This window comes from Schistocerca nitens, chromosome 3, assembly GCF_023898315.1.
Source record: "Schistocerca nitens isolate TAMUIC-IGC-003100 chromosome 3, iqSchNite1.1, whole genome shotgun sequence".
NCBI lineage: Eukaryota > Metazoa > Arthropoda > Insecta > Orthoptera > Acrididae > Schistocerca > Schistocerca nitens.
In genome coordinates, this window is record NC_064616.1 from 218,033,355 (window position 1) to 218,060,413 (window position 27,059).

A 27,059-nucleotide genomic window follows, 5' to 3' on the forward strand; every position below is an offset into this window, starting at 1 on the left:
AACCAGTCTTCTGGAGTGTCCGCAAGATCCAAGATTTTGTACGGTGTGCTAAGAATGCAGTAAAAGCTCTCAACACTGCAGGTGTATATGTAATACAGTAAGAGTGTAGTGACACCTACATTGGGGATACTGAAAGGCCTATTAGCATCCACAGAGCAGAGCCTGAGCTCTATGTCCAGTTTGGGCGACACAAAAGATAGGCTCTAGCAGAACATGACTGCAATTGTCAGCAGGCTACCAAGAAGGGTGAGTCAGTCATACCCATTAACAGTTTTATTGTATCATCACATTGAAGGTGCCCTTAAAGGCCACAAGGACAGATCATGTCTCATGATCACTGTCACCAATGGGGATAGAACAATATCAATAAATATTGGTTTGGAGTCCGACGGTATGGGGCATCTGGTGCCTCCAGTGTCACTGCACAGGTGGCTCAAGGGTCACTGCAGTAGGTTTCTCCCAAGATTTCTTCTTTTTTTCTTTCATAATTTTTGGCAGTCGAGAATCTTGTGAGGGATCATCTGCTTTGGTTGTAGGAACAGAAGATAAGCAGTCTGTGGCTCATTAAAACTGTGTGCCAGACCGAGACTCAAACTCAGGACCTTTGCCTTTCGCGGGCAAGTGCTCTACCAACTGAAGGGCGTGAGTTGTGCTTGGATAGAACACTTGCCCGCGAAAAGCAAAGGTCCTGATTTCGAGTCTCGGTCTGGCACACAGTTTTAATCTGCCAGGAAGTTTCATATCAGCGCACACTCCGCCGCAGAGTGAAAATCTCATTCTGGAGTCTGTGGCTCCTTCAGCCACTGTCTGGTTTTGGGCTGCTGACCTGTGGATTTCCAGTGAGAGGGTTCCCGGAAATGAGTCCTGTCAGTGGTAGATGCCAGAGAGGGATACTGCTTCTCCATCTGAGTGAGGGGAGTTGTTCCCAAAGATTGTGCTCCAAGAAACATGAGAGGTGAGGGCCTATCACCTCCATGTTCTAGTTTATTCATGTGACTGCCAGACTCAGGACATGACAGATTGACACAGAGGTTGCCAGATGCTGTTGACAACTTGGCCACAGTAGTGACAAAAGGTAATCCATGTCACTGACACTGGATACAAATGATCATATTTTTCCATGCTTTAAAATATTAAAGGCTATCTATCACATTCAGTTCCTGGGTTTTGCATTCCTAGATTAAGATAGCATGTTTTGGAGCTAGGGGATGGTGGTTGTTCCCACAGTTTACACAGACAGGTGGTAGCACACTGGAGTGGTAGACCATGATTCTGAACTTCTCTGGAAGCAAGGACGGCTGTGCCTGTATTAGTGACAAATGACGTGGATCCTTCACCTCGCCAAGTGTTTGCGTAATTCTTCCTCCATCTGCAGCGTTAGGTCTCAGTGAAAAATTAATCCCTGTACCAACTTTAGATTATTATGGGGCGTTATAGTGATATGTACATCACCAAGCTGTTCACAAGATAGTAAAGCCCGGGCCTGGGTACGATTTGTTGGCTTAATTATGATGGCACCACTTTATAATTTCCTCAAATACATGTTCAATACTATCCACAAAAAGCTTTGTCTCAGTGGAGAGAGAGGTACAAACACGTAACTGAGCAGTGTGTCTACAAATCACTTGGATTTGTTTTCCTCCCACGGCATGGCCAAGCAATAAAAATTCTTAGGATCATAATGATCTTCACGGAACTGTGGTCTTTCTGAAGGAACTGGATCATTTCATGATGCCAAATAATTGCTATGATACTGCCTACTCTGAACAAGGGCCCTCCCCACAGGTGGTGGTGGTGGTGGTGGTGGTGGTGGTGGTGATTGGTTTGTGGGGTGCTCAACTGCGTGGTTATCAGTGCCCATACAAATTCCCAACCTTTGCTCAGTCATGAATGATGATGAAGTGATGAGGAAAATCCAAACACCCAGTCATCTCGAGGCAGGTGAAAATCCCTGACTCCGCCAGGAATCGAACCCAGGACCCCGTGCTCGGTAAGCGAGAACGCAACTACGCGACTGCGAGACCACGAGTTGCGGATGCCTCCTCACAGGCATCACCCAACCAGAACCAAGGCAACCTGGTGAGATGGCCAATGTCCAGAATCCCCCAACAGACAGGCACCAACTCCTCAGCATATATTGGCAGGTGACAGCTCTGGTATCAATAGTGTCATCCGTGCATCAGAAGAGGCTACCACCGTATGGGTACCTGATGACTCCCCCCCCCCAAAATAAAGGACTGGCTACCATGCTGGGCATTGGATAACCTTCCCAGGACAGACTGCACGTTCTGTAAAAGAATTCTAAAGAGAGTCTGGATGGCAGAGGCAGTCAAAGCAACCATTCTAGAGAAGCGGAGCATCAGGGTTTGAGTCCCGGTCTGGCACAAATTTTCAACTCTTGCCGTTGCATTGCCACAATGCCCTGTCTGGATGGAAGTAATTATTTCCTTCCTATCTCTCTCCCATCCTGTTTCGTTTTCATTTCTTTCCTCAATCATGTCCATCTAGATAATTTATGTATTTTCATTTATTGCAGACTGCAACAGTAATAAATGAAAATAAGCAAACTAGATGACATTATTCATATTAAATCAAAATTGTCTCTTCTGAAGCAGACTGGTATAAATTAATTGTCCACCTGCACCAAGTTAAAAGTACACAATTCTTCATCCCTTATAGTGCTAGTGTTGTGCACTCATGAAACTTTAGATACATGTTGTCCTATAGCACAAAGGAAACTTTGGAAGCTGAAGTTGCAGAGGTTATTGTGATTGTTAAATGTGTTGGGCACATGACTCAATATAAATAATTATGGCAAGCTGCAGCAACACTTTTAAATAAAGAAATTATTTTACCAAACTTAACAACAGTGGTTTCTGCGGATGGATTAAACCAACTTTGGGGCTATTATTTTTAGCTATACCTAAATAGCGGTAAATACATACCTGAATGACAGAATTCATGAAACATGTATTTCCAAGATTTGACAGCCCACAGATCCCAGGCTGCGATGGATGAATCATTCGACTATAGCCAGAACCACTCGCACTGTACCTGGTGGTCCTATAGAAAATAAATAATGGAACATATGTAATGCAAAACCACCTTAACTAATTGTAACAAACACTATGAGTCCCAGAAAGATGAAAAACATAAACAAAAGAAAATAGTGCACAAGCTTTAAGACAGAATTAGAGCATGTGGAGCCCAATGTGGCAATGCTGAAAATTTATTGTTGCATTCCTAAGGAATACAGAATCTATTTATGGTAATCTTCAGATATGATGAATCAGGATCTCACTTAGGTAAGCTCTGTCAGAAAAGCACAAAATGTACAACATATATTCAAAAAGTAAGAGTCATTCACCCACAAAAAAATACCCATTAAAAAGAGCTTTTATTGGCAGTTTCAGTTTCCTACAAATCAACTTCACATTTCCACTAAGTCATAATAATGATGCATCCAACATGAGAAAATTCCTCAGCTAGAGCAAGCAGCTAGGTGAGCACAAGCCCTGACACACTCTCCCTACCTGAGTAGTGAGCGCTCGCAGTAAAATGGGGCTGTGAGATGTCATCATGTAGCACAGGGAAAGTGCAAACTGTGCTCTGTCTTCAGAGGATTGACAATATGCAAAGTCTGCTGTAGTTTTAAATGCAAGCACATATACTTAATGGTCTAGTGCTGAAAGTGGACAACTTATAAAATCCATAAAAAGCAGCATTTAGGCTGGGTTACAAACTTCAAAGCGATGATCAGCTATACCAGTATGAATTTATAACATGTCAGTGCAGAATGCCTAGGTACAGTCAGAACTTACAGACCTGTAGTTTCATAATAAAATAAATCTTGTAAATTCATATAAAAGTTTTCTTCGACAAATATTTCCACAACTTCACAAGTTTGAAGCTCCAATTATGTTGATTTTGGACTTTTGTGTGAGCAACTTTTTTCCACAATGAAGAGAATGAAATCTACCCACAGACGCTCAGTGAGAGACTTCAGTTTAAAAGCTTAGCTTCTAATTAGCCATGCTCAGAAAGTGGTACAAGATACTGACACTTTTAGCAAAAACCAACTTACGTAAAATTCGATGACATACAGTGTCTCTACATTTAACATGTGCATAAAATAGTCACAAAATACATGTTCATGTCAACTTAAACTTCCTACATCAACCATAACAAATATCACATTTTGTACTTATCTTTCTGATATTTTCTGCCTCATTAATTAAAATAAATTTAATTTTTGTTTCATTGTCATTTCTCACCACTGTAATAGTTCTAGGAAATAAATTTTCCACAAAAGGTTTTAATCAGCCACTGTGAAGTGATACATCTCTTTAGAACTATTAGCAGCCACAGAATAGACTCGTTGACCAGTTTCTTGAGCTGAACTGCCTTGTCCAGATCCCTCTTCCCCTGCTTATACTCACCATGAGTAGGTTGGCTGCTCACTGCTGGGGCATGAGCGCAAGCCAGCTCACACAAGCAGATCGGTGAACAGGCCTCAGCTTGAGTGTTGAACATGAATTGTCAAACAGATTGCAGTTTTGATCCACTTCTTGTACTGTTTCAACTGTCTGGATGCCCTACACTGTGCACATTAGTACACCTATTTTTGTAGACTCAGAATTATTGTCCCATCTTTCCTTAACTTGTTACACAAGACCTACAAACTAGGTACAACTCTTGATGAACTTTAGCAGCTGTAGTTTCTTTTGCATACAAAAATCAAATTACAACATGAGCTTCACAACCCGATTGGAGCAATGATTTCCAGACTACTGGTGTTTGCTTTCACCCACAGTCATATAACTATTGAATCAAAACAATGAGTTTTGCGGCTTCTTAATTAATACTTTACACTGCATCTGTGCAACTTTTTCTCCGGGCTGAGAACATTTAAATACTAGCAAACAGCCCACACTTTTCAAATAGACCTCATAATCCTGTGGTACTAATGGCAGCATCAAATAAACCAAAATGTAGATAAAGACTGATACAAAAAACTGAATCACTGAAATATAAAAACTCTGAAGCACTGAAACCAAAAGAGATGTGGCACAAACATTTTACTGGCAGAAATGAAACCATTGCTATTTCCCATTTAAGGACTGTAAATGAAATCATCATAGTTTGAACATTATGTTTTATGGAAGGAGTCATACATCACTTTCATCAAAGCTGTCACTGTGGTTCCCTATGACTGTGTAACACCGCAACTGAAATACCAGCAAATTTGTTTCAAATACACTTTAATTCATCTTGTGGCTTGGCAGCTCAATTGGCTAGTGTCCAGTAACAACCTAATGGTTCAGGGTTGTCCATCTCCAGATGGTACTATGATTTTTTCCCATCACTCATTGGTTCGAAACCCCTGGCAATTATCAGTGTATGTGAAAAATTTATAGTTGCGCTGTGCTTTTGGAGTCCTCGTTAAACTGCAGGTCCTCCTATAAATGGCTGAATAAGTCAGTGTGAAGGTCCGAGGAAGCCAACAGGCCCACAGCACTGCAGTGTTCAAACCAACCTTCAGATTGACAACTCCTTTATTTATTTTAATTAATCTGGTACCCTAGGCTGAGACTCTCATGCTAGCCAACAAAAAATAACCTGACTGGAAAAATCTGGTGATATCTGCAGCCACAGAAGATCAACAATCTTGAGATGCTACAGTTACTGAACAATTCTTGCACGTGTCACTGTCTTACAGTGTGTGAAGCTGCACTACTATCTCATTGAAAACAGTGATTGTGTAGCTGAGGAAAACTGTGATATGTACATGCAACAAAATACTGGAACATTTTGACACACTAACGTGTAATGACAGTCTTTGTGATCTGTTGTTCATTTGTGACAAAGGATTATGTCCCCAAATGACAAAATTGCACATCACACTACTACATAGCAACTGTGTAACAGGTATCCATGAAGTGCATTAGACTTGCTGTATGTCCACTAATAACAGTTCTGTTTAATCACATAGTCATAGAAAGTCTCAATATTCTGTGCAGCACATGCATTTCTTAGCTGCCCTGCCCATTTCTTTTTTTGAGCTAATCCAATTTCTTCAAAGGTTGTTATCCGAGACTTTACTGTATGATTCACTTTCACTTGGTAGGGAGGAGGGAGGGAGAGGAGATTGAATACTCGTTGCACTACCATTAAACTGTCATTATTTTGTACAAAATTTGTGATAACATTATGGTGTTGTCCAGTCAACTGTTAAATTTTTTTAATAACCAGCAAAGTCATCTGAAACTTATGGTCTTTATTCTCCAATACCACCATATGCACATGGTTGCCATAAATAATAGCATGATTTTCCTATGTTTTTTGGTAAGTCCCTCCCCCTAATACTTGAAACTTTGCATACTATACCTAAAAAGAGTATGAACTGAAGGTTGGTTTCCAAATCAATGATTGTTCCATACAGTTCATTTATTTGAGGTGTTTAATACACACTCTTAAAATGTCTGCTGTCCCTTTATATGAGACAAAACAGAAAAAGCCAATTTATTCCAAATTACATATAAAAGTACTCACAGATATATAAACTTCAGAAGTGACTTTCAACTTCTGAAAGGAATATGCACTGTCACGCGGTAACTTATCTCTAATCCATTAGTAAATATTTTGGTTCTGCTAGTCCCTTTTATTATATGTACATCCTTTTCTGGTCCATCCTCTGCTCACAAAAATGCTCTTTGTTCAAGTACACACATTATAGTCAAAGACTTTGAAAAAAAAGCTGTTATCACATTGAAGCGCCTCGAAGGCATGGTTCGAAGCCAATGAAATTTTGCTCTCTCTCTCTCTCTCTCTCTCTCTCTCTCTCACACACACACACACACACACACACACACACACACACACACACACACACACACAAATCAGTGGAAATTTAATGATTACAGTTGCAGTCCTCTTGTGACAGGTAGAACAGACATCTAAATGCATTAGTGGTGTTCGCATTTAGGTAGGATATACAAAGACCATGAATGCTGTCACATATTGAGAGATCAAAGTGAAGGACATGGAGATGCTGCATCCTCATCTCACATAGCATGATCAGCACCTAACAAAAATTAAAAGTGATCTCACTGTAGGTCTCTCAATGGTTGGTCAAATTGTTACAATATCCAGATTTGTGAGGTATTCCAATGTGACACTGGCCCAATGTTGGACTGCATGGGAAGGTGAGGGCACATCTGTACCTGGCATCCAAGAATAACTAACGGACCCACCGCAATACCCTGCTTATTCCAGCACCATTGGTCAGAGACTAGCAGCAGCTGGACTAAGGAATTTCTGTCCAGTGAGGAGGCTGCCATTAACACCACAACAAATGGTTGCATTTGGAATGGTGCCATGACTGAGAAGCAAGGACGGCTGGTGAATGGTGTTGCATTGTGCTCGGTGATGAAGTGCAGTTCTGCACTACCAACAGTCACCATTGTTGTTGAATGAGAGAGAGAGAGAGAGAGAGAGAGAGAGAGAGAGAGAGAGAGAGAGAGAGAGAGAGAGGGGGGGGGGGTCCCATTTTTCCAACTTTTTGGAGAGATCTACTGGTGTTACTCATGACATCATGGTGTGGGGAGCCATTGGGTATGACTTTGGGTCACCATTGGCTGGGATCAAGGGAACTCTGATGGCACAATAGTACGTCAAGGATATCCTGTGTCCTCATGTGTCTGTATTGTGGTTCCACTTTTCAACAGGACAATGCACGTCCACACGTGGCAAGTGTCTCTACGAACTGTGTGTGATGTTTAGTTACTCCTGTGGCCAGCAAGGTTCCCAGTTCTGTCCACAATAGAACATCTGTGGGACCCACTCAGACATTAAATATGTCCCAGTGCCAGTATGCAGGATATCAAAGACCAATTACAACAGCTATGGGTCAGCAATCAGTGAATGTGTAAGTCAGCTCATATGGCCAAGTTGTGTGCAAATCTGACTTTATTTTGTAACTGCTGAAATAACATCACATACCCTCACAAACTGTGAAGTTTCATTTAGTTTCCTCCATACCTTGAGGAAACTTCACTTTTTTTGGTCATAGAGTGTACATAACAACCATAGCAAGATCTTGTTGGGGATGCTTATCCAAGAGATTTTATATTTCAACTCTCTTCCAATCCTTATGTATGATGTCGAGAGTTTCCAGAGTAATTAAAGATATTTTATGGTTGCCTGTTTTTGCTGAATTATTCCTAAAGGTCAAGGAAACATAAATATTGCAACAGAAATGCCATGATGCAAAGTGTAACTGACTCTAAAAAAACACAGCTATTTGGCAGAAATTTCTCCCTCTCATGGATCGTCAAAAATTTTACCGAGTAGCATAAGGATGAAAAATGCTTGACAAAAATTTTCCACAATATTATTTCCGGATGCCTCAAAGCACGAGATGGATCTTTTTAAGTACAGGATCAATTGAAGTGTATGCAGCAAGTTCAGTTCACAGGTCAGTCCACAATTACCCATTATCAATGCTGTGAATGACAATTGCTGGGAAGACCGTGCTCTCCAGCAGTCAGTATACTCCTACCTGTCGCTGCACGAGTATCGAGGTGTGTGCAGCAGTTGCTATCTTGTTGTTGTGCAGACTAATAAAGCATCATTACATTAAAGTGAAGGGTACCATTTACAAAGTACCTCTACATGTATCCCTTAATATTGCACCTGAAATATTACCAGGACACAAGAGACAGGACGAGAGAGAGAGAGAGAGAGAGAGGGGGGGGGGGGGCGGGGCGGGGGGGGGCGTGGAGGGGGGGAGGGGGGGTTAGTACATTACACCAAACTGCCTGCCAAGTGTGTTGTAACAGTTATGCTGCAGCCTCACTGCTTACCCAGAATAATTTCCGTGCAGCTGTTCACATAGCTATCAGAGGCCTAAAAAATGATGCTCCTGGAGTGACTGTGAAGCAGCTACTCATGACTCAAGTTTCAGGACATATAGCACTGGCTGCACCACAAAATACAAACCAGCTTGCCTGGTGAGGATTGTAGTGAGCAGCGACAGTGAAGGTTAAATGGACCAGCAAGACTCAGTGGGCTTGATCCTCCATCACCGTGCCATGCCAGCAAGCAGAGAGGTGGCAGCATCAATGCACCCTTAGTGTTTCTGTGAAAAAATTATGGACCCACACTCGACCCTCCAATGAGCTACTGCTCAAAACCTCTGAAGTGGCAAATGACAGTAATTTGGAATCAATGGAATGCAAGCTACAGGGCATATTTGTAACAGTTTTTTTTGTCAGTGTGGTGCCTACTGCTGCTCAAATTGTTGCTTCAGACACAGTACAATGTGCCACAGCCATACACTGAACATGATTATCTTCCCACTCTGTAGTGCCATATGCCTGTCCAGAGCCTAGACTTCTTGTGACAATACCTTCCCTTGAACACTGCTGCCAGCAATTATGTACAGTGCTTACTTTGCTACTAACAAGGGGAGGCCGCCAATTGTGAAATTCAGATTTGATTCATACTGCGCATAATAAAAGCTCATGGCCAGAGGTGTAATGTGGCAAAGCACCAAGATGCACTTCTCAGCCGTTATCGAGAAAATCGACAGTTAAAATAAACCGTTGCGGTGAAATACTCTCTATGACTAATAATTTTCTACAGCGTCGTGGCGCAGCGGTAAGCGCTCGGATTCGTAATCCGAAGGTCGCCGGATCGAATCTTGCGCCATGCAACTTTTTTTTTTTTTTGTAATTCAAATGTGTACACACACACACACACACACACACACACACACACACACACATATATATATATATATATATATATATATATATATATATATATATATATATATATATAATTACCGGCAATCAGTTGCAACAATTATGCATATAATAAGTTGTTGAAAGTCGTGGAAAAACTGGCGACTTCGAACATCATTATGTTTTCCGCAAACAAAGGTGTATTTCACAAATGTTATTAATTGTCTTCATAATGTTAACCACGTATAGTTAACGGAAGATGTAGAAACGATATTCCGAAACGAATACGTATAGCGTAAGTCAAACGTTCGAATTAGAATAGAAACCCCATGAACACAAATTTGCTGTGGCAGGTATGAAATATAAACTCCGTTACCCGCTCGTTACACTTGAAGGACAGAAATGAGCCGCCGCATAACAGCGTAATTGCCTGCTAACTTCGAAAGAAGGTAGATGCGGTCCCTAGCGCAACTTATAACATTGTCGAAAATCAGTGCGGACTTGAGAGCTTTGGTACACCCTGTTAAACAAACGGAAAAATGGAGGCGGTACAATTGGAGAGCGATCCGCCTTCACCAACATGCATAAGCAATTCATTAATAGTGTGTATTACAAAAAACTAATAATAAAAATGTGTTGCATGGAGCGAGATTCGATCCGGCGACCTTCGCATTACGAACCCGAGCGCTTACCACTGCACCACTACGCTGTTGGAAGTTAATAATCGTTGAGAGTATTTCACCGCAACGGTTTATTTTAACTGTTGATTTTCTCGACAACGGCTGAGAAGTGGATCTTGGTGCTTTGCCACATTACACCTCTGGCCATGAGCTTTTGTTATGCGCAGTATGAATTGAATCTGAATTTCACAATTGGCGGCCTCCCCTTGTAAGTCTTTCAGCAATATCACAGAAGGAACATCCAACTTCTTGTAACCCTATTACATGACCTTGTCCAAACTCGGCAAGCTGTTGATAGTGGCGTCTTTGTCACCTTAAAGGCATTCGTGACTATCAACAACTCACTACATCCAATCTGAAAGGTAACTAAATCTCATGACCTTTACAGAAGGTATTTAAAGCAAACCTGATTTGCATTCTCATAGTGGTGTTACTAGTGCCACTCATATGCCACTGGCGCAAAATGTGAACAGACATCATATTTCAGATGTGGAAACACACTGACCAACTTTTGTTTATCTTGCGTAACTACTCTCCTTGGTGTTGGGAATTTTTTTGCATTGATGTATATGTGACCCTCATAATCACTTTGTAAGTAAATGATGGAGCCCTTGTGTGCATTAAAGGCTTTAAGTAGGAGAAATGGGTAGAAGAGTTGTATTATGAAGTGGGTCTCACTGTGTATCCCTCTTGTAATGGTAAATACAGGAAGAATAATGTTATCCACTGTGCTGCATGAATTGTAACAGCAACCGCTTGGACTTCTGTAACCGTCTGGACAATATGGCCGTGTCACCAATAAAGTCATCCATGCTCTGGAGTGTACAGAAACTTATTACTGAGGCATCATAAGTGTAAAATATAGTTTCTGCAAACACTAACACATGGTGTCTCCCATGTTCCATGACTTCCCAGTTCCTCAACATGTGTCCAGCACATTTTAATCTTCTTCTGCAGTAAAGGAGTCATCTTACACTTGAAGCGGGAATTTATCAGATCCGAACCCACTACTCTTGAATACAAGGTCAATGCCTTACCCACTGTGCCAGATTGCTTGGTGCTGCAATCTGGCCTGCAATCTGGCCAAGATGGAATCTTGCTGTAATGACCCCAGAGGTACTCGTGTGATTAATGCCAACATAAATGTTTCTATCTGCTGGAACTGCCAAACTATTTATGATTCATAATCATAGTGGCATAACAGAAAGCAATTTCTGTGAAGTCTTTTCGTGATTTTAAGAATTCAAATAATGTTTTACAACATTTTCTGAAGTGTAAACTGATATCAAATGAACCTCTTCCTCATTTTGTAATTAAATACACATTATGACAAACAATGTGTGTTCTATCACTATTATTTTTGCTACTTTTTAATATTTATCTTGAAGTAGATTGAACTGCAGAGTGTTTGTTGGCTATCTGTACTCCCCAGCAGCACACCCAAACCACAGCTCATGGCTCTGAGCACTATGGGACTTAACTTCTGAAGTCATCAGTCCCCTAGAACTACTTAAACCTAACTAACCTAAGGACACCACACATATCCATGCCCGAGGCAGGATTCAAACCTGCGACAATAGCGGTAGCACGGTTCCAGACTGTAGCACCTAGAACCGCTCGGCCACTCCGGCTGGCCCAAACCACAGCAAGTGCTTTTATGGGATATGATAAGTGCCATTTCTTTCCTACAAGAAGTAGGTAGAACCTTGCAAATCTCAGCACATATAATAGACAGGGGTGCAACAGGTGGGTAAAGAGTTGTTCACTAATTTATGTTTTGAGACAACAGCCATCCATCCAACAGCACATAGCTGACCTTGAAGTTGATTGTTTTATAGAGGTTTTTACCATCCTTGTGACCCACTTAGTTAGACAAGATCCCCATTTCCTGATACACACACACACACACACACACACACACACACACACACACACACACACACACACAAAACATTCTACTACCTTGGCCAACAATTGTCACTGAAGCTAACCACAGTACATAACACGAGGACCGGTGTCATTGGCCAGCCCCAGCTCACAAACCACAGATTCAATTAATACATTCTCAGCCATGACTAGCTGAAATCCATGTTGTACTTTTAATTCATATAATTTATACAGAACTCTCCACAGCTGCTAGGAACTGGGATAAATTCTCCTCTGTAATGACAAAAAGATGGATCAAAATTCCTCACAACCAATTCATGCCTGTAGAAATTGAATCAAGTAGATATGAACTTGAAATAAGCTCTTGATGAACTACCTTAAACTTTAAAATTCCAGTGCTGCATCTAATAAGAAAATACTGGAGGTCTGGACAGTCATGCAGTTCTATTTTATTGACTTGAAGTTAATTTGGCAGGTATTGATGTTTTTTGTTTGGTGATAACTGGCTTTCACTATACTGAATATTATTTACAACTGCCATCTTCTTTTAACTTACTGTTGTATTTTTTGTTCTTCAGAAAGCAGTTTTCCATCCCTTCTATAGTCAAGGTCACCAAAGCACAATAGTATTCAACCTATAAATGTATTTCAAAAACTGATTATTTATGAAATTTCCAATGCAAAGTTCAGCCTTAAAGGGATGCTGTGAATAATTTCAGAAAAATCTGATAGCTGTATTATTATATCTTTCTTTAAACAGAATTAACATCCGATATTAATATGGGTAAGTATAATCCTATCTCTTCACATACTGCATGAATGCTTTCATCTCTATAGATCCACAATGTGTATCATAATTTGTTTTCCAAATTCTAAATCTTTTTCTGTCCCCAAAACTTTTTCTTTTACTGTAACTTGCAGTGTAAAGTTATCTACTCAAGGTGCCTTAGCACATACCTCCCTAAGCTGTCTTTTGCCGGCAAGGGCTAGCCACATATATCTTTGCTCATCTATTCCTTCAAAATACCTCACCATTTCATACTTTACTTTCAGAAATTTCCTCCTTAATTTCATCTCAATTTTCAATGTCAGGAGATGTCTTGTTAAAGAAATGTTGCTTCTGGCAGCAACTTCACTTTGGCCTTTTGTGTATAATATTGCTTCAAAAAATGAGGAATTCTTTCATTATTAAATTGTCTCTTTCCCAGTTATAAGTAACACAACAAATGGCTAAAATCAAGAACTTTTGACTGCCAGAACTTTGTATAAATCCTGTGGACACTTTCCATTTTGACACGTTCTGATGCTCCCAATACAAAATCCCACAGGTATTAGTATGATAACTCCTATATCACTGCAAACAATATGTAGTTGCTTACCAACAGGCAACAATAAGAAATCATCAAAATTAAACAACTGATAAGCAGTTTCATTACTGAGCAACTTACATGGAACTCGTGCTCGGAGCTGACGACGATGATCTTTGTGACAATGGCCCGACAGATGTTAGTGTTGAGCTGCTCCTAGATCGTGCAGTGTAACCAGAAGAAGTACCCGGCTCTGGCATCATACTCCACATTGATGACTGACTTGGTGTTGCATTAGGGAAACATGCACTAGACGAAGATGAAGATGATGAACCCGGTGATAAATTTTGTGGTAATGTTCTCACATACTCAGAAACTTTTGTATATGACTGTATAGTTCCAGAGCCATAATAACCAGATGAGGCAGGTGTGTCTCCCTCTGCTCCGATATTCAGCGATGTTGATGAAGAACTGGAGGAAACTGGATTTTCAGCTTCAGCACACGACCCTTCAGCAAAAGGTGGCAGTGGGCTGCTGCAACAACAATATCTGTATCATGTCAAATATTTGTATCCACTTTTATGTAGTGCTCATCTACAGAGGAGTGCAGGGGTAGGGACTTTAGTAATATACACAGAATTATAGAAAGGCTTCTCATTCAACAAATGTAATCACATGCTTCGTGCATCATGACAGTTGTGCCTATCCCTTCAAGGTCTTGTCACCACGCTATGTTTTCAAATTGTCTAAATTGAAGTAATGGCACAAAGTCAAAATACTAACTTACAAAATTTTTTGATTACACTTCACAAAATGAAGACATTGAAATATAAATATGTCAAACAATTAATTGTTTTGAGCAAGTAAGTAACAGAAAGATAACAAAAATTACTTACAAGCCTTCTTCCTAAATGTAAAATAGAAATGTAAATTAAAGTTGCAATAGTGGTGATCGATTTCCCATCATTACTGCCTACCCCCCTCCCCTTTCCCCTTCCACCCCCCTTTTCAAGTATGTCAATCAAAGTCAAAGGCTGGAATCAAACTCTGTGTTGTTCAAAAAGCATCTAAGCAGTGGTCTGATGTTATTAAGAGAACCATAGAAGTCTATAGCAGTATGGCAACACATAAGCCTAACCTGGTTCCTCTTAGTAGAATGAAAAACCAGTCCAAAGTCGCTAATTTTTTTTTTTTTTTTTTTATTCACTTAACGACTAGTTTTGGGTCGAGATCCATTTTCAGATCATCGTAACATAGTCAAAAATGGTATTTCCAAAGTTTTGAAAACCATGTGAAAATGGGCAACAAACAGTTGCAGTGGATACAGATTGTTCATTTTAATTCAAAAAATCTGTAAGAAGCCTGTAATTACATAGTAGTACAGATCAATTTTTTTTTCAATATTTTCAATAAAGGAACAAGTATGCACTAGAAATATGTGCATTTGTTAGAAACTAAAAACTGCAGAGCGTTGGCAATAAACAGCTGACAATTTTCAGTGAACAGACTGGGAAGGGTTACAAGCATGAACAATACAGTAGACACCCAACTATCTGGCTCATGACTCTCCCGCCTACCGTATTTACTCAAATCTAAGCCGCACTTTTCTCCGGTTTTTGTAATCCAAAAAACCGCCTGCGGCTTAGAATCGAGTACAAAGTAAACGGAAGTTCTGAAATATGTTGGTAGGTGCCGCCACAACTAACTTCTGCCGTCGACTATATGTAGCGCAACACAGGCATGCTTTGCAGGCAGAACGATAAATACTGGCGCCAAAACTTCTGCGTTAGTAAAAAAAAAAAAAAAAAAAAAAAAAAAAAAAAAAAAAAAAAAAAAAAAAAAAAAAAAGGGGGGGGGGGGGGAGAAGACGAGCTTTTTTCTCCGCCCCAAATTTTGACCACTGCATTTTCATACATTATCCAACGAAGTAAATACAAATTCCGTATTGTTCATCTTTGAATGTAGCAGCTTTTCAATGAACTACGAAAATCCGACTGGCAAGACTGTTTGCGATGTTTGTCAGTATGGCCAGTTCTACATTCTGAATTTTTTCCTACCTGTGAGAAGAGATGGTTGCTAATGGGAACTTTTATGAATTGTGAATCACATGCAATATTCTCTTCACCATAAGAATAATACGAATATAAACATTTTGCCATGTATTCTTTCATGTTTGCTGCTATCTCATTTAAATCCTGTCTGCCTAATAAACTACGAAATAGAGCGAGACAAGACCACCTACATGTAGGTGGTCTTGAGCGAGACAACAGCAAACGCGGAAGTATACACATATCATGTCATGTTTATATTCGTATTATTCTTATGCCTAATAGTGATACAGTCAGAAATGAACGGCAATTGACTAGATTTTTAAATCTAATATGACTCTAATTTCTGTGCAGAAAGTAATGTACTAAAGAGGCGTCTGCAAAGATTTTAAAACAGAGAAAAATTTTCGCTAAACTCTCGTTCAGAACATCTTCTACCATACGCAGTTTATTATTTGGTTCTTGTTGATCATTATCAAAGAAAGCAGCAGTGTAAATAACAACAAATAGTAGTCTCTTGCCATTGTTTCGCTACTGAGACAATTCCTCTTTTTTTTATTGTAAGCGGCGGTAGCACGCACAAAAGCAAACCATGCCGCGAGCAGCGACATGTCGTAAACACACATTATCAGAATACGACAAATAATGCATGACACAGTACAGTAATGCATTTTCAGCTTAGAGTGACATAAACATCTATAACAAAGAGAACGGCACTTATCAGATCAAAGAAAAATAAGCAATAAATTCAAACCAGACGAAGCACGTGAAAAACAAAGGGTACCCGTATAAATACGGACGGAGCGCCTGACACATAGCAATGGCTACCTGGTAAAGCTTAACTGCTAAGCTTACGGCTCGAACCAAACTACTGTAGCTGTATCGTCATTCATTCGACCTGAATTGTGTCTCTTATTACAATGGACCAACTTTGTTTCGATTTGGAGATGCGGCCTAAAACTTTTCTCTCCCCTTGAATTTCGAGTCTCAAATTTCAGGAGCAGCTTAGATTCGGGAAATTATTTTTTCCTTTATTTCGTGTCTCATTTTTCAGGTGCGGCTTAGATTCGAGTAAATACGGTACTTAATTAATATCACAATAATACTTCTGCAGGATAAAATGAGGATTAATTTATTACACGCACTGTACTTTCCCACCACTTTAACAAGAGCAATGATGTGTAGCTTTTCAAAATGTTTTACGCATCTTTTGTGCCTCTAGCACATCTAGAGTCACAATTATAAGCTACATACTGTATAGTTTATATTGAATAAATTAGCAAAACCATTCTCCAACAAATGATACTTAGAAACCCTCCTTCAGCACTAACAGACAACAATGAACAAACATAGAGGGCAGCTCTGTTGGCAACCCTGTGTTCTTTGTTTCTTCAGCTGCATACCAGACATCTGAAATGTGTGCACTGTTTGATTACTGTTTTTGTGGTCCTTTGTGTTTTAATTAAATAATCTGAAATGGGTCACAAACAAATAAAAATTTATAGTAACTATGGATCAGAAACTACAAGCTGTAATGTGACTCAATTCTGGGTAAGCAGCCAAAACTATTGCATTTGAATTAGGGGTAGGAAAAAGTACTGATGAGGACTGGAAGAAAAATTGAGCAGAAATTGAAAAGTGGTATGCTGCCCCAATTACTGGAAGTAGAACAAAAGTACGGAAGACAATGCTGAAAGGTAAGCATAACGAAGTTGAGGAAGCTTTATTTTTGTGGCATGAACATTTAATAGGAAATCGTTTGCCCATTACTGTTCCAATATTTCAGGAAAAAGCACTGCAATTTCAGCAGTAAATAGAAATATTCACACTTTACTGCCAGTGAGGTAAAGTTGGATAGGTGGGGAGAGAGAGAGAGAGAGAGAGAGAGAGAGAGAGAGAGAGAGAGAGAGAAACCATTTGTGGGGAGGCTTTATCCACTACCAAAGTGACTGTGCCATTGTTTAAATACTACCTCTCCAAGTTTATTAACAAGGAGGGAATTTCTGGTGAACAGCTGTACAATTGTGATGATAGTGGTGTAAATTACAAGATGCTCCAAACCAAAACGCTTGCTTAAAAAAAAGGACGTTGCGGCATCTGGATACAATAAAAGTGAGGAATAAGTTACCATATTGGCTTGCAGCAATACAACTGACAACTGAGGCTTAGGCTTAAGTTAGTAGGGAAAACACAGAAGCCTAGAGCTTTCAAAAAATTGGGTATCACTGCCCCTAAATTACACTCATCAAAAGCAAACATGGATCAATTCAGAAATCTTTAACCTGGTTCCAAAATGAATTCACACCAGCTGTAGAGAACTATTTGAAAAACAACAATTTACTGAGGAAAGTTCTGCTGCTTCTTGATAACACAACTTCATATTCTGTCAGTGACAAACTCAGAGATGGAGGTATCAAAGCAGTGTTTTTACCACCAAATGTGACTGATCTTTGCCAGCCGGTGGACCAGTGCACCCTTGGAATGCTAAAGAAGAAGTATCACCACTGTCTTCTCAATTCATAGATATCAGCAATTGGTAATAATGAAGACCGTGTAAATATTCTGAAAAGGATTGACTTGCTAAATGTCATAAGGTGGTTGGCCAAAGCAGGGGAAGATATTCTGAACATATCACTTGTAAGGTCTTTGAGAATTCTTTTAGACCACAAAGGTCCATGGGTGAAACCAAAGTCAAAGATGGAAGCAATGATATTGCTTCACTGTTCAAAAACATACCAGGCTGTGTGGATATCGATACAGAGGATGTCACAGAATAGGTGGTAAATGACGAAGGTGATGAACTAACTGACAATGATATTGTGGAAATGGTAATGCAGGAGGAAGCAACACAGGAAGAAGAGGCAAACTTAGATGACAGAAGAAATCTCATCCCACATTTGGAAGGGGTCAAGGCGACGGAGGCTATGCTGCAGTACATAAGCGAGGAGGAGGAAGCAGTGCCAGCTGATATCATCTGTTTGCGTAAGTACTGGGATATTGCAGGATGAAAGAGGGCTAAAGGAGGGAAACCGTCATCTACCAAAGACTTTTTTTAATACTTCAAACCTGTAAGTTTCATGTCTGCTGTTACTCCTGGCTTTTCACATGTGTGTAATCTTACATTCATACTTTACAAAGCAGATTGTTTTATGTATCTAGGAACAATTTTTGAAGGGTGTAGTATGTATATAACAAACACTTATAACTAACATGTATTAAATAAGAAGTCAGAAAATTTTAATAAATTGGGTTATGATATTAAAAAAAGGGTGTTTTGAATGGTACGACTGGTGTCGGAAGAGAGAATTTATAAAACTTCAGACTATCTGGATTTTTTGTTATCTGGTTTGACCTTCTGCCACATTAGGCCAGACAGTCAAGAGTCTGCTGTATATATAGGGTGATTCTAATAATAATAATAATAATTGTAGTTACATCAGTACTTCAAATTATTGTTGAACAGCTCTTGATATATGATAAACAATGACAAAGTCATCCCCATGTACTACTGTAGCTTAGTTTACTTAAAACAAAGTACACTGTCTTCTTTTCTTGTTATCGATTTGACACACTGACACTCACATGTAGTAACTTATGTTATCTTTCTTTTCTCCTTCCTTCCTTTCCTTCAAGTTGTTTTCATTATTTTCCTATGCTTCTCTCTTCTTTCTTCTGACAGTACTGCACCAGTCTTTTTCTTTGTTTTCTTCCGGAAGCACTACAAACTTTTTACTTTTGGTCTGAATTTTCCTTTTAAGTGTCCATAGCATACAACTCTTCCCTTCCTCACTGCGTCTAATATTGGCTCTATTCTTTCATAAACTTCTTTAGCACTTTTTTATTTCCATTTCCCATTGTCATATATTGGTCCCAAAATTTTCCAGATTGTTTTCCTTTTCTTCTTTTCTATTTCACCTCATTGTTTAACTCTATTTAACAAAAGGCATTCTGGATCATAAAGACATTCTGGTCTAATTACAGAGTTTTGCAGTTATGGAAATAGCTTTATTGCTATACAAGTTTTTTGTTAACTGAAAACCCACTTCCACTTTCCCTGCTCTTGCTAAGTTAGCTTCCTTTTCCTAAGCATTTGGTTGTATTATTTTGCCAACAAATTTAAATTTTACAGCCTTTTTTTATTATTCCATAATCAGCTTCCGTATATTTTGGTGCCTCATTCGCATCTGTCATCCCCACCACACCTCACCCGCCATCCACCAAACCAGATATACACAGGCTTGTTTTTAAAGCTGTCTCTTGTAGGACACTGATCTATTCTGTTGCATCTTCTATAGATTCAGCTAAGATGGCAAAATTGTCTGCTAAAGCCAAACACTCAATTTTTAGATTTTGCCTTTTCTTGTAATTACAATTTTTTAAATATCTTCTTCTGTTCTCCTCTTCCATTCCCTGATTACCTTTCCTAGTATGCAACTGAACAGCAGTGGGAACATTCCATATCCTTGCTTTACACCAGTTTTGATCTCAAAAGTTTCTGAGATTTCACATAAAAATTTAATTTTGTATTTTGTATTTGTTAGTGTTTATTTTATGATTGCCACTGATTTGTTGTCAACTCCAAACTCTTTTTAAAGTGCTAAATAACATTTCCCTGGCTTTTGTGAAGTCTACAAATGTTATGCAAATGCTTTTGCTCGCATTCTTCTATACCTGATTATAAAGTTTGTTCCGCAGATTTAAAATTTGTTGCACACAGTATAATTCCTTTCTGACCCCCCCCCCCCCCCCCCTTCTCCAGGACTCTCCTAATTGCTAATCCAGTTGACTTTCCAGCCTGTTTTGTAATGCCTTCGAGAGAATTTTGTAAGTCACTGAAAGGAGGGATATTCCTCTACAGTTTTTGGATTAGTTTTATCTCCTTTCTTGTGGAAAGGGTGATTTAAGGCTGTTTTCCAATATTCTGGTATAACTTCTGTTTTCTAGACTTTTTGGAAGGCTCCATGTAGCTTCTTGACTGTTCCAGAAACTGCAATATCCACATTTCAGCAGTCACTGATTATTCAGATCTTTAATGATGCTTTGGATTTCAGCCATGCTGAAGGGACCAAGTTTGTGTAAGTGCACCCCAGATTTTGTTCTACGAATTTTGCTCTTGATCCTCCACAATTTAACAACTTCTTGAAATAGCTTTCTAACATTTCACAGTTTTCTTGGTTGTTTATGACTTACTTTACATCTTCATTTTTGAAGCACATGTTAAGTAGCTGGTAAGTTTGGAGGCTTTGTTTAAAATTTTTAATGAAGTTCCTGGTATTGTTCTTTTGGAGGTCTTCCTCACTTATTGATAGCTGGCTCCTTTCAAACTTTCAATTGATTGCCCTTATGGTTTTTGATGTATGACACCTTTGTTGTTTAAAGCTGATAAAGTCATCACTTATTTTGGTGGGGTACCATTTCTGCCAGGCCTTTTTTCTAAGCGGTAATACTTTTTTGACATTGTTCATTCCATGATTTGTGCTTTTTGTCTTTTCTGAATGGTGCTATTTCAAAAGTGGGATTGACTAATTTCATTTTAACCTCCTTCCAGTCTTCTGAGATGATATTTAGCTGTTCCTGGAATTCTTGTTTCTTAACTTTCAGAGTTTCAGTATCAATTTTATGAAGCCAATGCTCTTGTCTTGGGGCCTTGCATGTGGAAAAAATGACATTTTATTTTGATTAGATAGTGATCTGCTTCTATATTTGCACTGTTTCCAACTTTTATGTTCATGAATTCTTCTTCATTCGTAACCCATCTGCTGCTGTGGGCATGTATACACGTCATGCTACACCATTCCCTAGGTGTTGTGGACTTGTATACGCACGCCATTTGGATTTTCCTACACTGCTATGGACATCTGAATGCATCCTGAACCACCGAGCTCTCACTGCTGCTGATGAGTTACTTTCACATCTTCTAGAATATAAGAAGTTTCGATTTATCATATAACGTATGTGCCTCATTGCGTGCAATGATTTGCAGAAAAGTTCGCTTTGATAGCTTGAATCGTTTGAGACATGATGACTGTTATGACCACATGATGCGCAACATCCAAGGACACGAATGGACGCATGGCACGCAAGCGTCCTTCATATATAAAACCCAATAACTTGAGAGCGAAATGAGACATCCTTCTGCTTTCAATTTTAAATAAAATTTCAATATATTTCCTATATCTCGTTTAAACAATGGAAAATCCAGGGTGGAATGTAACAATATTGTGAAAAGGAAAGTTGCTACTCGCCATATAATGGAGGTGTGCGTGAGTTGCGCTCACACGTGTGTGTGTGTGTGTGTGTGTGTGTGTGTGTGTGTGTGTGTGTGTACAGCCTTTTTGTTGTGCCTATCTGTGACTCAGCACATCCGTTATACTGTCAGTAGCAACTTTCCTTTTCACAATATTGCTACATTTCATTTATTGTGATGTATGAGCTAAAATCAACCATATGCAAAGTCCACACAAGGCATTTTTACCTCTGCAGCATCTTTAAAATTTCATGCAATGTTTTACTTAATTTGATGCAGCAAAGTAGCTACGGCACATAACAAGAAGAAATTCTGTCCTTTATCAAGCAAAGATATCAGACTGTAAGATGTTGAAAAAATCAAATTTTTTCACCTAACTGTTTTCTTAAAAATGAATGATAAGGATTTCATAGCAGTCGGCAAGTCTGCATGGGTGGAACTGGGCGTGTTGTTCCCAACTGTCTGTCAGATATAAACCCACGAACGTGAGAATGAATTATTATTCTGCTCTCAGTTTTGAATAAATTTTTGGTATCTTGTCTACAATTCATTCACAGCAATGTATAAGCTAAAATCAACCATACACAAAGTTCACACACAGTTTCACCTCTGCAAACTCTTTAAAATTTTGTGCAATGTTAATTTGATGCAGCACAGTTAGCATGAGGGATAACAAAAAGAAATTCAGTTCTTTATAAAGTGCATATATCAGGCTGTAAGACGAGCAAAAATCAAAATTTTCAGCTAATATGTTTTTGAAAAATCTGATAATAAATACTTCACATCAGCTGGAACACCATCTCTCTGCACAGGCACAAACATTTGGCAAGCAGTACAGCCACAACAAATGCAGGCTCAGCATGGGGGGCAAAGAGCTTGTTAGTAGCAGAAAAACAGTTATCTGAAATTTTCCTAGGTTTGTATTAGTTGAGTTTCAAGTTTTCTGTTTCCTCAGCAGTTTCTTAAAATTTGTGGACATGAATTTGATGTTGGACCTCGGTGTAGTTCTATTAGTCTTTCCCCATTTTTATTTGTTCTTTTGTGTGCTAGATACTCTTCAACAGTTTTCCAGAATTTTCTTTTCCACTCTAAGCACTCAAGTCTCCTAATTTTTTTTTAAACATTTTTCAACTGAATCTTTGATAATCATGTTCCAGTGATTCCCATAAGTTTTCAACTCTTTCTGGATTCCTTTATCACCCTCATTTATTAGAGCAAAAGTTTATTAAGATGTAAGGCTTATTCGCACATTATACATTAAGAACTGAGAGCCTTTTGCTTGGAGAGTCAAAGATCTATGACTGAATTTACTGCTGTTCTGGTGACAATGAATCCTGTTCCTAGATGTGGAATACCTTTCTTTACTTTGAGAATCCTATATCTCTCAGATTCTATAATGTCTTCATCTGTGTATCTTGTTTCCTGAACAGCCAGGAGTTGTGCTTGGTATTCAACTAATACTTTAAATAGTTATTTTAGTTTCCTTGTTTTCAAAAGTGTGTTTATATTTAGGGCACCAGAGAAGAATATCCTTTTTGTCCTTAATTTACATATAAGGCTTAGAAGAACACTGCAAGTCCTTTACTTTGCATGTTGTTCTGGGCTCCCGAGAATTCGATGTCCCGTATGCACTGCTTTCTGTGATAAAGGATTTCCTTTTTAAATTATCTCCTGGGATATTTCCCTTTGGACAAATTTCCATCATCAACTATTTGATATTCTTGTTCATGATCTGATGTGCGCCAATTCACATTTAAAACTGAGATTATAAGTCCCAGAGTATTATTTCAGCTGCCCCTCACTACAAAACTGCCAAGTTACAAGTGTATGTGATAAAGCTGTTCACAACTAAATTCTTCATATAATACTGTTACAATCCAAACTACAGTAAATTTTTTTATACCCATGGCCTTTCAGTGTTGCATTTGTTAACCTAGCACCAGATCTTCAAACTTTATATCCAAAATATCAACACAGTAATGAAAAGATACAAATTTGAAATGACAAAGTCAGACAAAGGAGTATTGACACAGACTTTAGACCAAGCCAGGCAAAGTGTGGTTCATGAGTCATTCTCCTTGAGCGAGTCCTTCCCCCTCCAACTCAACTTGTGTGGTGTCATCACGGCCTCATCACAGATAAGTCAACTAATTGCAGGGACGACTATCTGTCATCTCGAATCGTGAGCTCCAGCTACTCCCTATACACAAACAACCCAAGACATATACTACTAAAACTCTGATCTTTATTTGGATATTTATCCCAAACTCTTACACCTGCATTAATTACAGTATTATGTAATGGATAGTTTGCCACCCATGATATAGAAGATATGTTGAGTTGTAGACAGAAAAAACAAAAAGACTGCTATAAATTTGAGGATTTGGCCAAAACGCCTTCTTTTAAAGTACAAGTGAGTTTCCTAATTCAGAAGGAGGTCTCTGGGCTGAAAGCACAAATTTATAACAGTCTTTTTGTTGTGCATGTCTGCGACTCAACATCTCTTCTATATGGTGAGTAGCAATCTATTCCTTTCATAACATTGTCATTATTCCAGCCTGGACTTCCCATTGTTTAATCACATTAATGAATTTGAATATTCAGGTTAGATTTATTTAACTTGGTCTTGAAAAGTTCAGCAATATTGATTTCAATTTGTGTTGTGGAAAGAAGTTCATGTTCCAATGACTCAATGGTCACTGCATTACACTGATCAGATCTGAAGTACTAATTTCAAGAAAACGTACTCTCACAAATATATGATGATCTGTGGGGCGTGGGGGGGGGGGGGGTGAATACTTTAGAAGATAAGTCTGAGTTTTGGGTAGTCTTATGATCTGACTTCAAAAATTGCAGAATCTCTTCTTGCTCTGTATAGGATGAACAGATTGTTTTGTTGGAGATCACTTCTAACACTTCCAAAATTAATTTTTATTGGATCATTAAAGAAAATGATAAATGGTTCTAGAAGTTTAAAATCTGTAAAGCTACTACGAAACTCACTGGAAATTTCATCAACAATGCAAGAAAATCTTAAAAATTTTACACCATTGTATTCTTAGTTCAATTCACAGCAACTCCGGAAATGACACAAATTTTCCTTGTTTAGTTGCAATTTAAACAACATAAGTTTACATTGGAATCCATTAACACCTACAAACATCTCTCTCTCTCTCTCTCTCTCTCTCTCTCTCTCACCCCCCCCCCCCTTTCTCCCCATTCACTAAAGTGCATAATCTGGTACTCCTCACAAAAAACATGGTTTTCCAGTACTCTTCCTTTACAATATTTGTAGATCAAGAAAAATCAGAATCAAAACCAGAATAGTAAATAACAATAATATTCAAAATGACAAGCTGACCGATAGCCCACTGTTAAAGAGGCTAAATCTGGACAGAACACAGAGCACAGAGCAAGTGGACCAATGAAAAAGCAATGCCTCTTCAAAGTAGGGAAGCTAGTGAACATGCAAGAATCTAAGCTTTAAGGAAACAGTCGAAGAGACACTGCCTCACTTGATTGCTGCTAAACAAGAAAACCACAGGCTGTGGAGAGGCCTTGATGACACCATGCAATTAGAGCTGGAGAAGAAAACATCCACTGGAACGCAATTACTTGTGAGCCACATTTTGCCAGATTGCTTTAAACCTTAGAGCCTGACTTCCAGTGGCATTACAAGCACTAACATTATTTCATTATGTCTGTACATTTAAAATAATTCAATTTGAATAGAGAAAACTATGTTAGTTAAATATGACCATAGAATCTTCTTGAACAAACCTTCTTCCATACCAAAATATAGAGCAAAGAAAGAAAAAAGTTCACGAGTGTTACCATACTTTCTCTGAGCACTCACTCTTGAACTTAAACAGTAAGCAGTAATAAAATAAAAAGTAATTCATTACCTCTTTCGGGGGTATTGGACTGAAAACTTTGTGGCAAGCACTAGAATCTGATTCACATACAACCCTTCTTCATTAACGGTGGAGTTTTCATTCAGTTCAGTATAGTCTTGACTATTGAAACAGGCCATTAGTTTCACAGGTGTAGATAGTGGAATTCTGAATGCCCTTTTCATGAACTCAATAATGTGTGCTGAAATAAAGTGAAAATAAAATGTTCATGTGCATTCCACTCCTCATAACTCACAATTTCATAACATTAACAAATCATTAATTCATTACTGAAATAATGAAACACTGCACCATATACGTGTTTGTTCCCACCCTTGCACCCCCATCATTCTTAGCATGAAGTGTTTCAAGAATTTATTCTCATTGTCAAGTGCAAATATTCACATGAGTATTTCATGTGATGTTTGCATATGTGTTGCTCAACCTCTGTTGCACTGCAGTCATCTTTTTTTATGTTAAACTTCAATCAGAGAAAATAGGTCTTGGGACATTTTCTACATGCTGACATTAGAAATAGTATACTTCGTTTGTCTACTTACATGTACTGTTCCTCCTCCATTATTCAGAAAACCACACACATGCAAACCATCACTCACACTGTTTCTTTAGTAAAATGAAAATATGTGACAAAGATACTTTACAGTATGACTTCACAAAGAGTTTGCATACAGTCTGCAGCATTATATTTTCTGTGGATTACATTATTTACATAAAGCTGTCACTTATAAATTTAATCTTACCATTACTGACTTTTAAATTATTGATTAATCTCTACATTTAATTTAGTTGAAAATATTGAGTAGGGTTTATGAAGAATGAATATATGGAATTTAGAGTAGTTATTACAATAACTACTGTAAATTTGCAGGAGTTATTATAACAACAAGTGCAAATTCCATAAATATGTTCATTCTTTGCAGATTTTACTCTATATTTGCAACAAAATAGAAAATAAAGCATAACTGATAATTTAGAAGTCTGTAACTGTCAGTAATGGTAAGATAAAATTTGTAAGTGACAGCTTCATATAAATAATGCAATCCATAAAAAATGTAACACCACAAACTGTATGCAATCTCTTTGTGAAGCCATACTGTCATAATATCTTTGTAAGATATTTTCATTTTTTTAAAAAAAGAAACAAACAGTTTGTGTGTGTGTGTGTGTGCGTAGTTTTCTGAATAATGGAGGAACAGTACCTGTAAGCAGACAGATGAAAAATACTATTTC

General features: G+C 38.6%; 1 protein-coding gene across 4 annotated transcripts in view; it reads right to left on the reverse strand.

The window, feature by feature from the left end:
- Nucleotides 1-27,059, reverse strand: part of LOC126248171 (ubiquitin carboxyl-terminal hydrolase 15-like) — a 181,440-nt gene that overhangs the window by 99,264 nt on the left and 55,117 nt on the right. For 3 of the 4 annotated variants that reach the window (XM_049948937.1, XM_049948936.1, XM_049948934.1), the window contains exons 5-7: nucleotides 25,821-26,010; nucleotides 13,762-14,154; nucleotides 2,946-3,063 (exon numbers count right to left, since the gene is read on the reverse strand). In XM_049948937.1, coding sequence (XP_049804894.1) covers nucleotides 2,946-3,063; nucleotides 13,762-14,154; nucleotides 25,821-26,010 — 701 coding nt within the window. The remainder of the gene's footprint in view (nucleotides 1-2,945; nucleotides 3,064-13,761; nucleotides 14,155-25,820; nucleotides 26,011-27,059) is intronic. The other variant, XM_049948935.1, reaches the window with a different exon arrangement.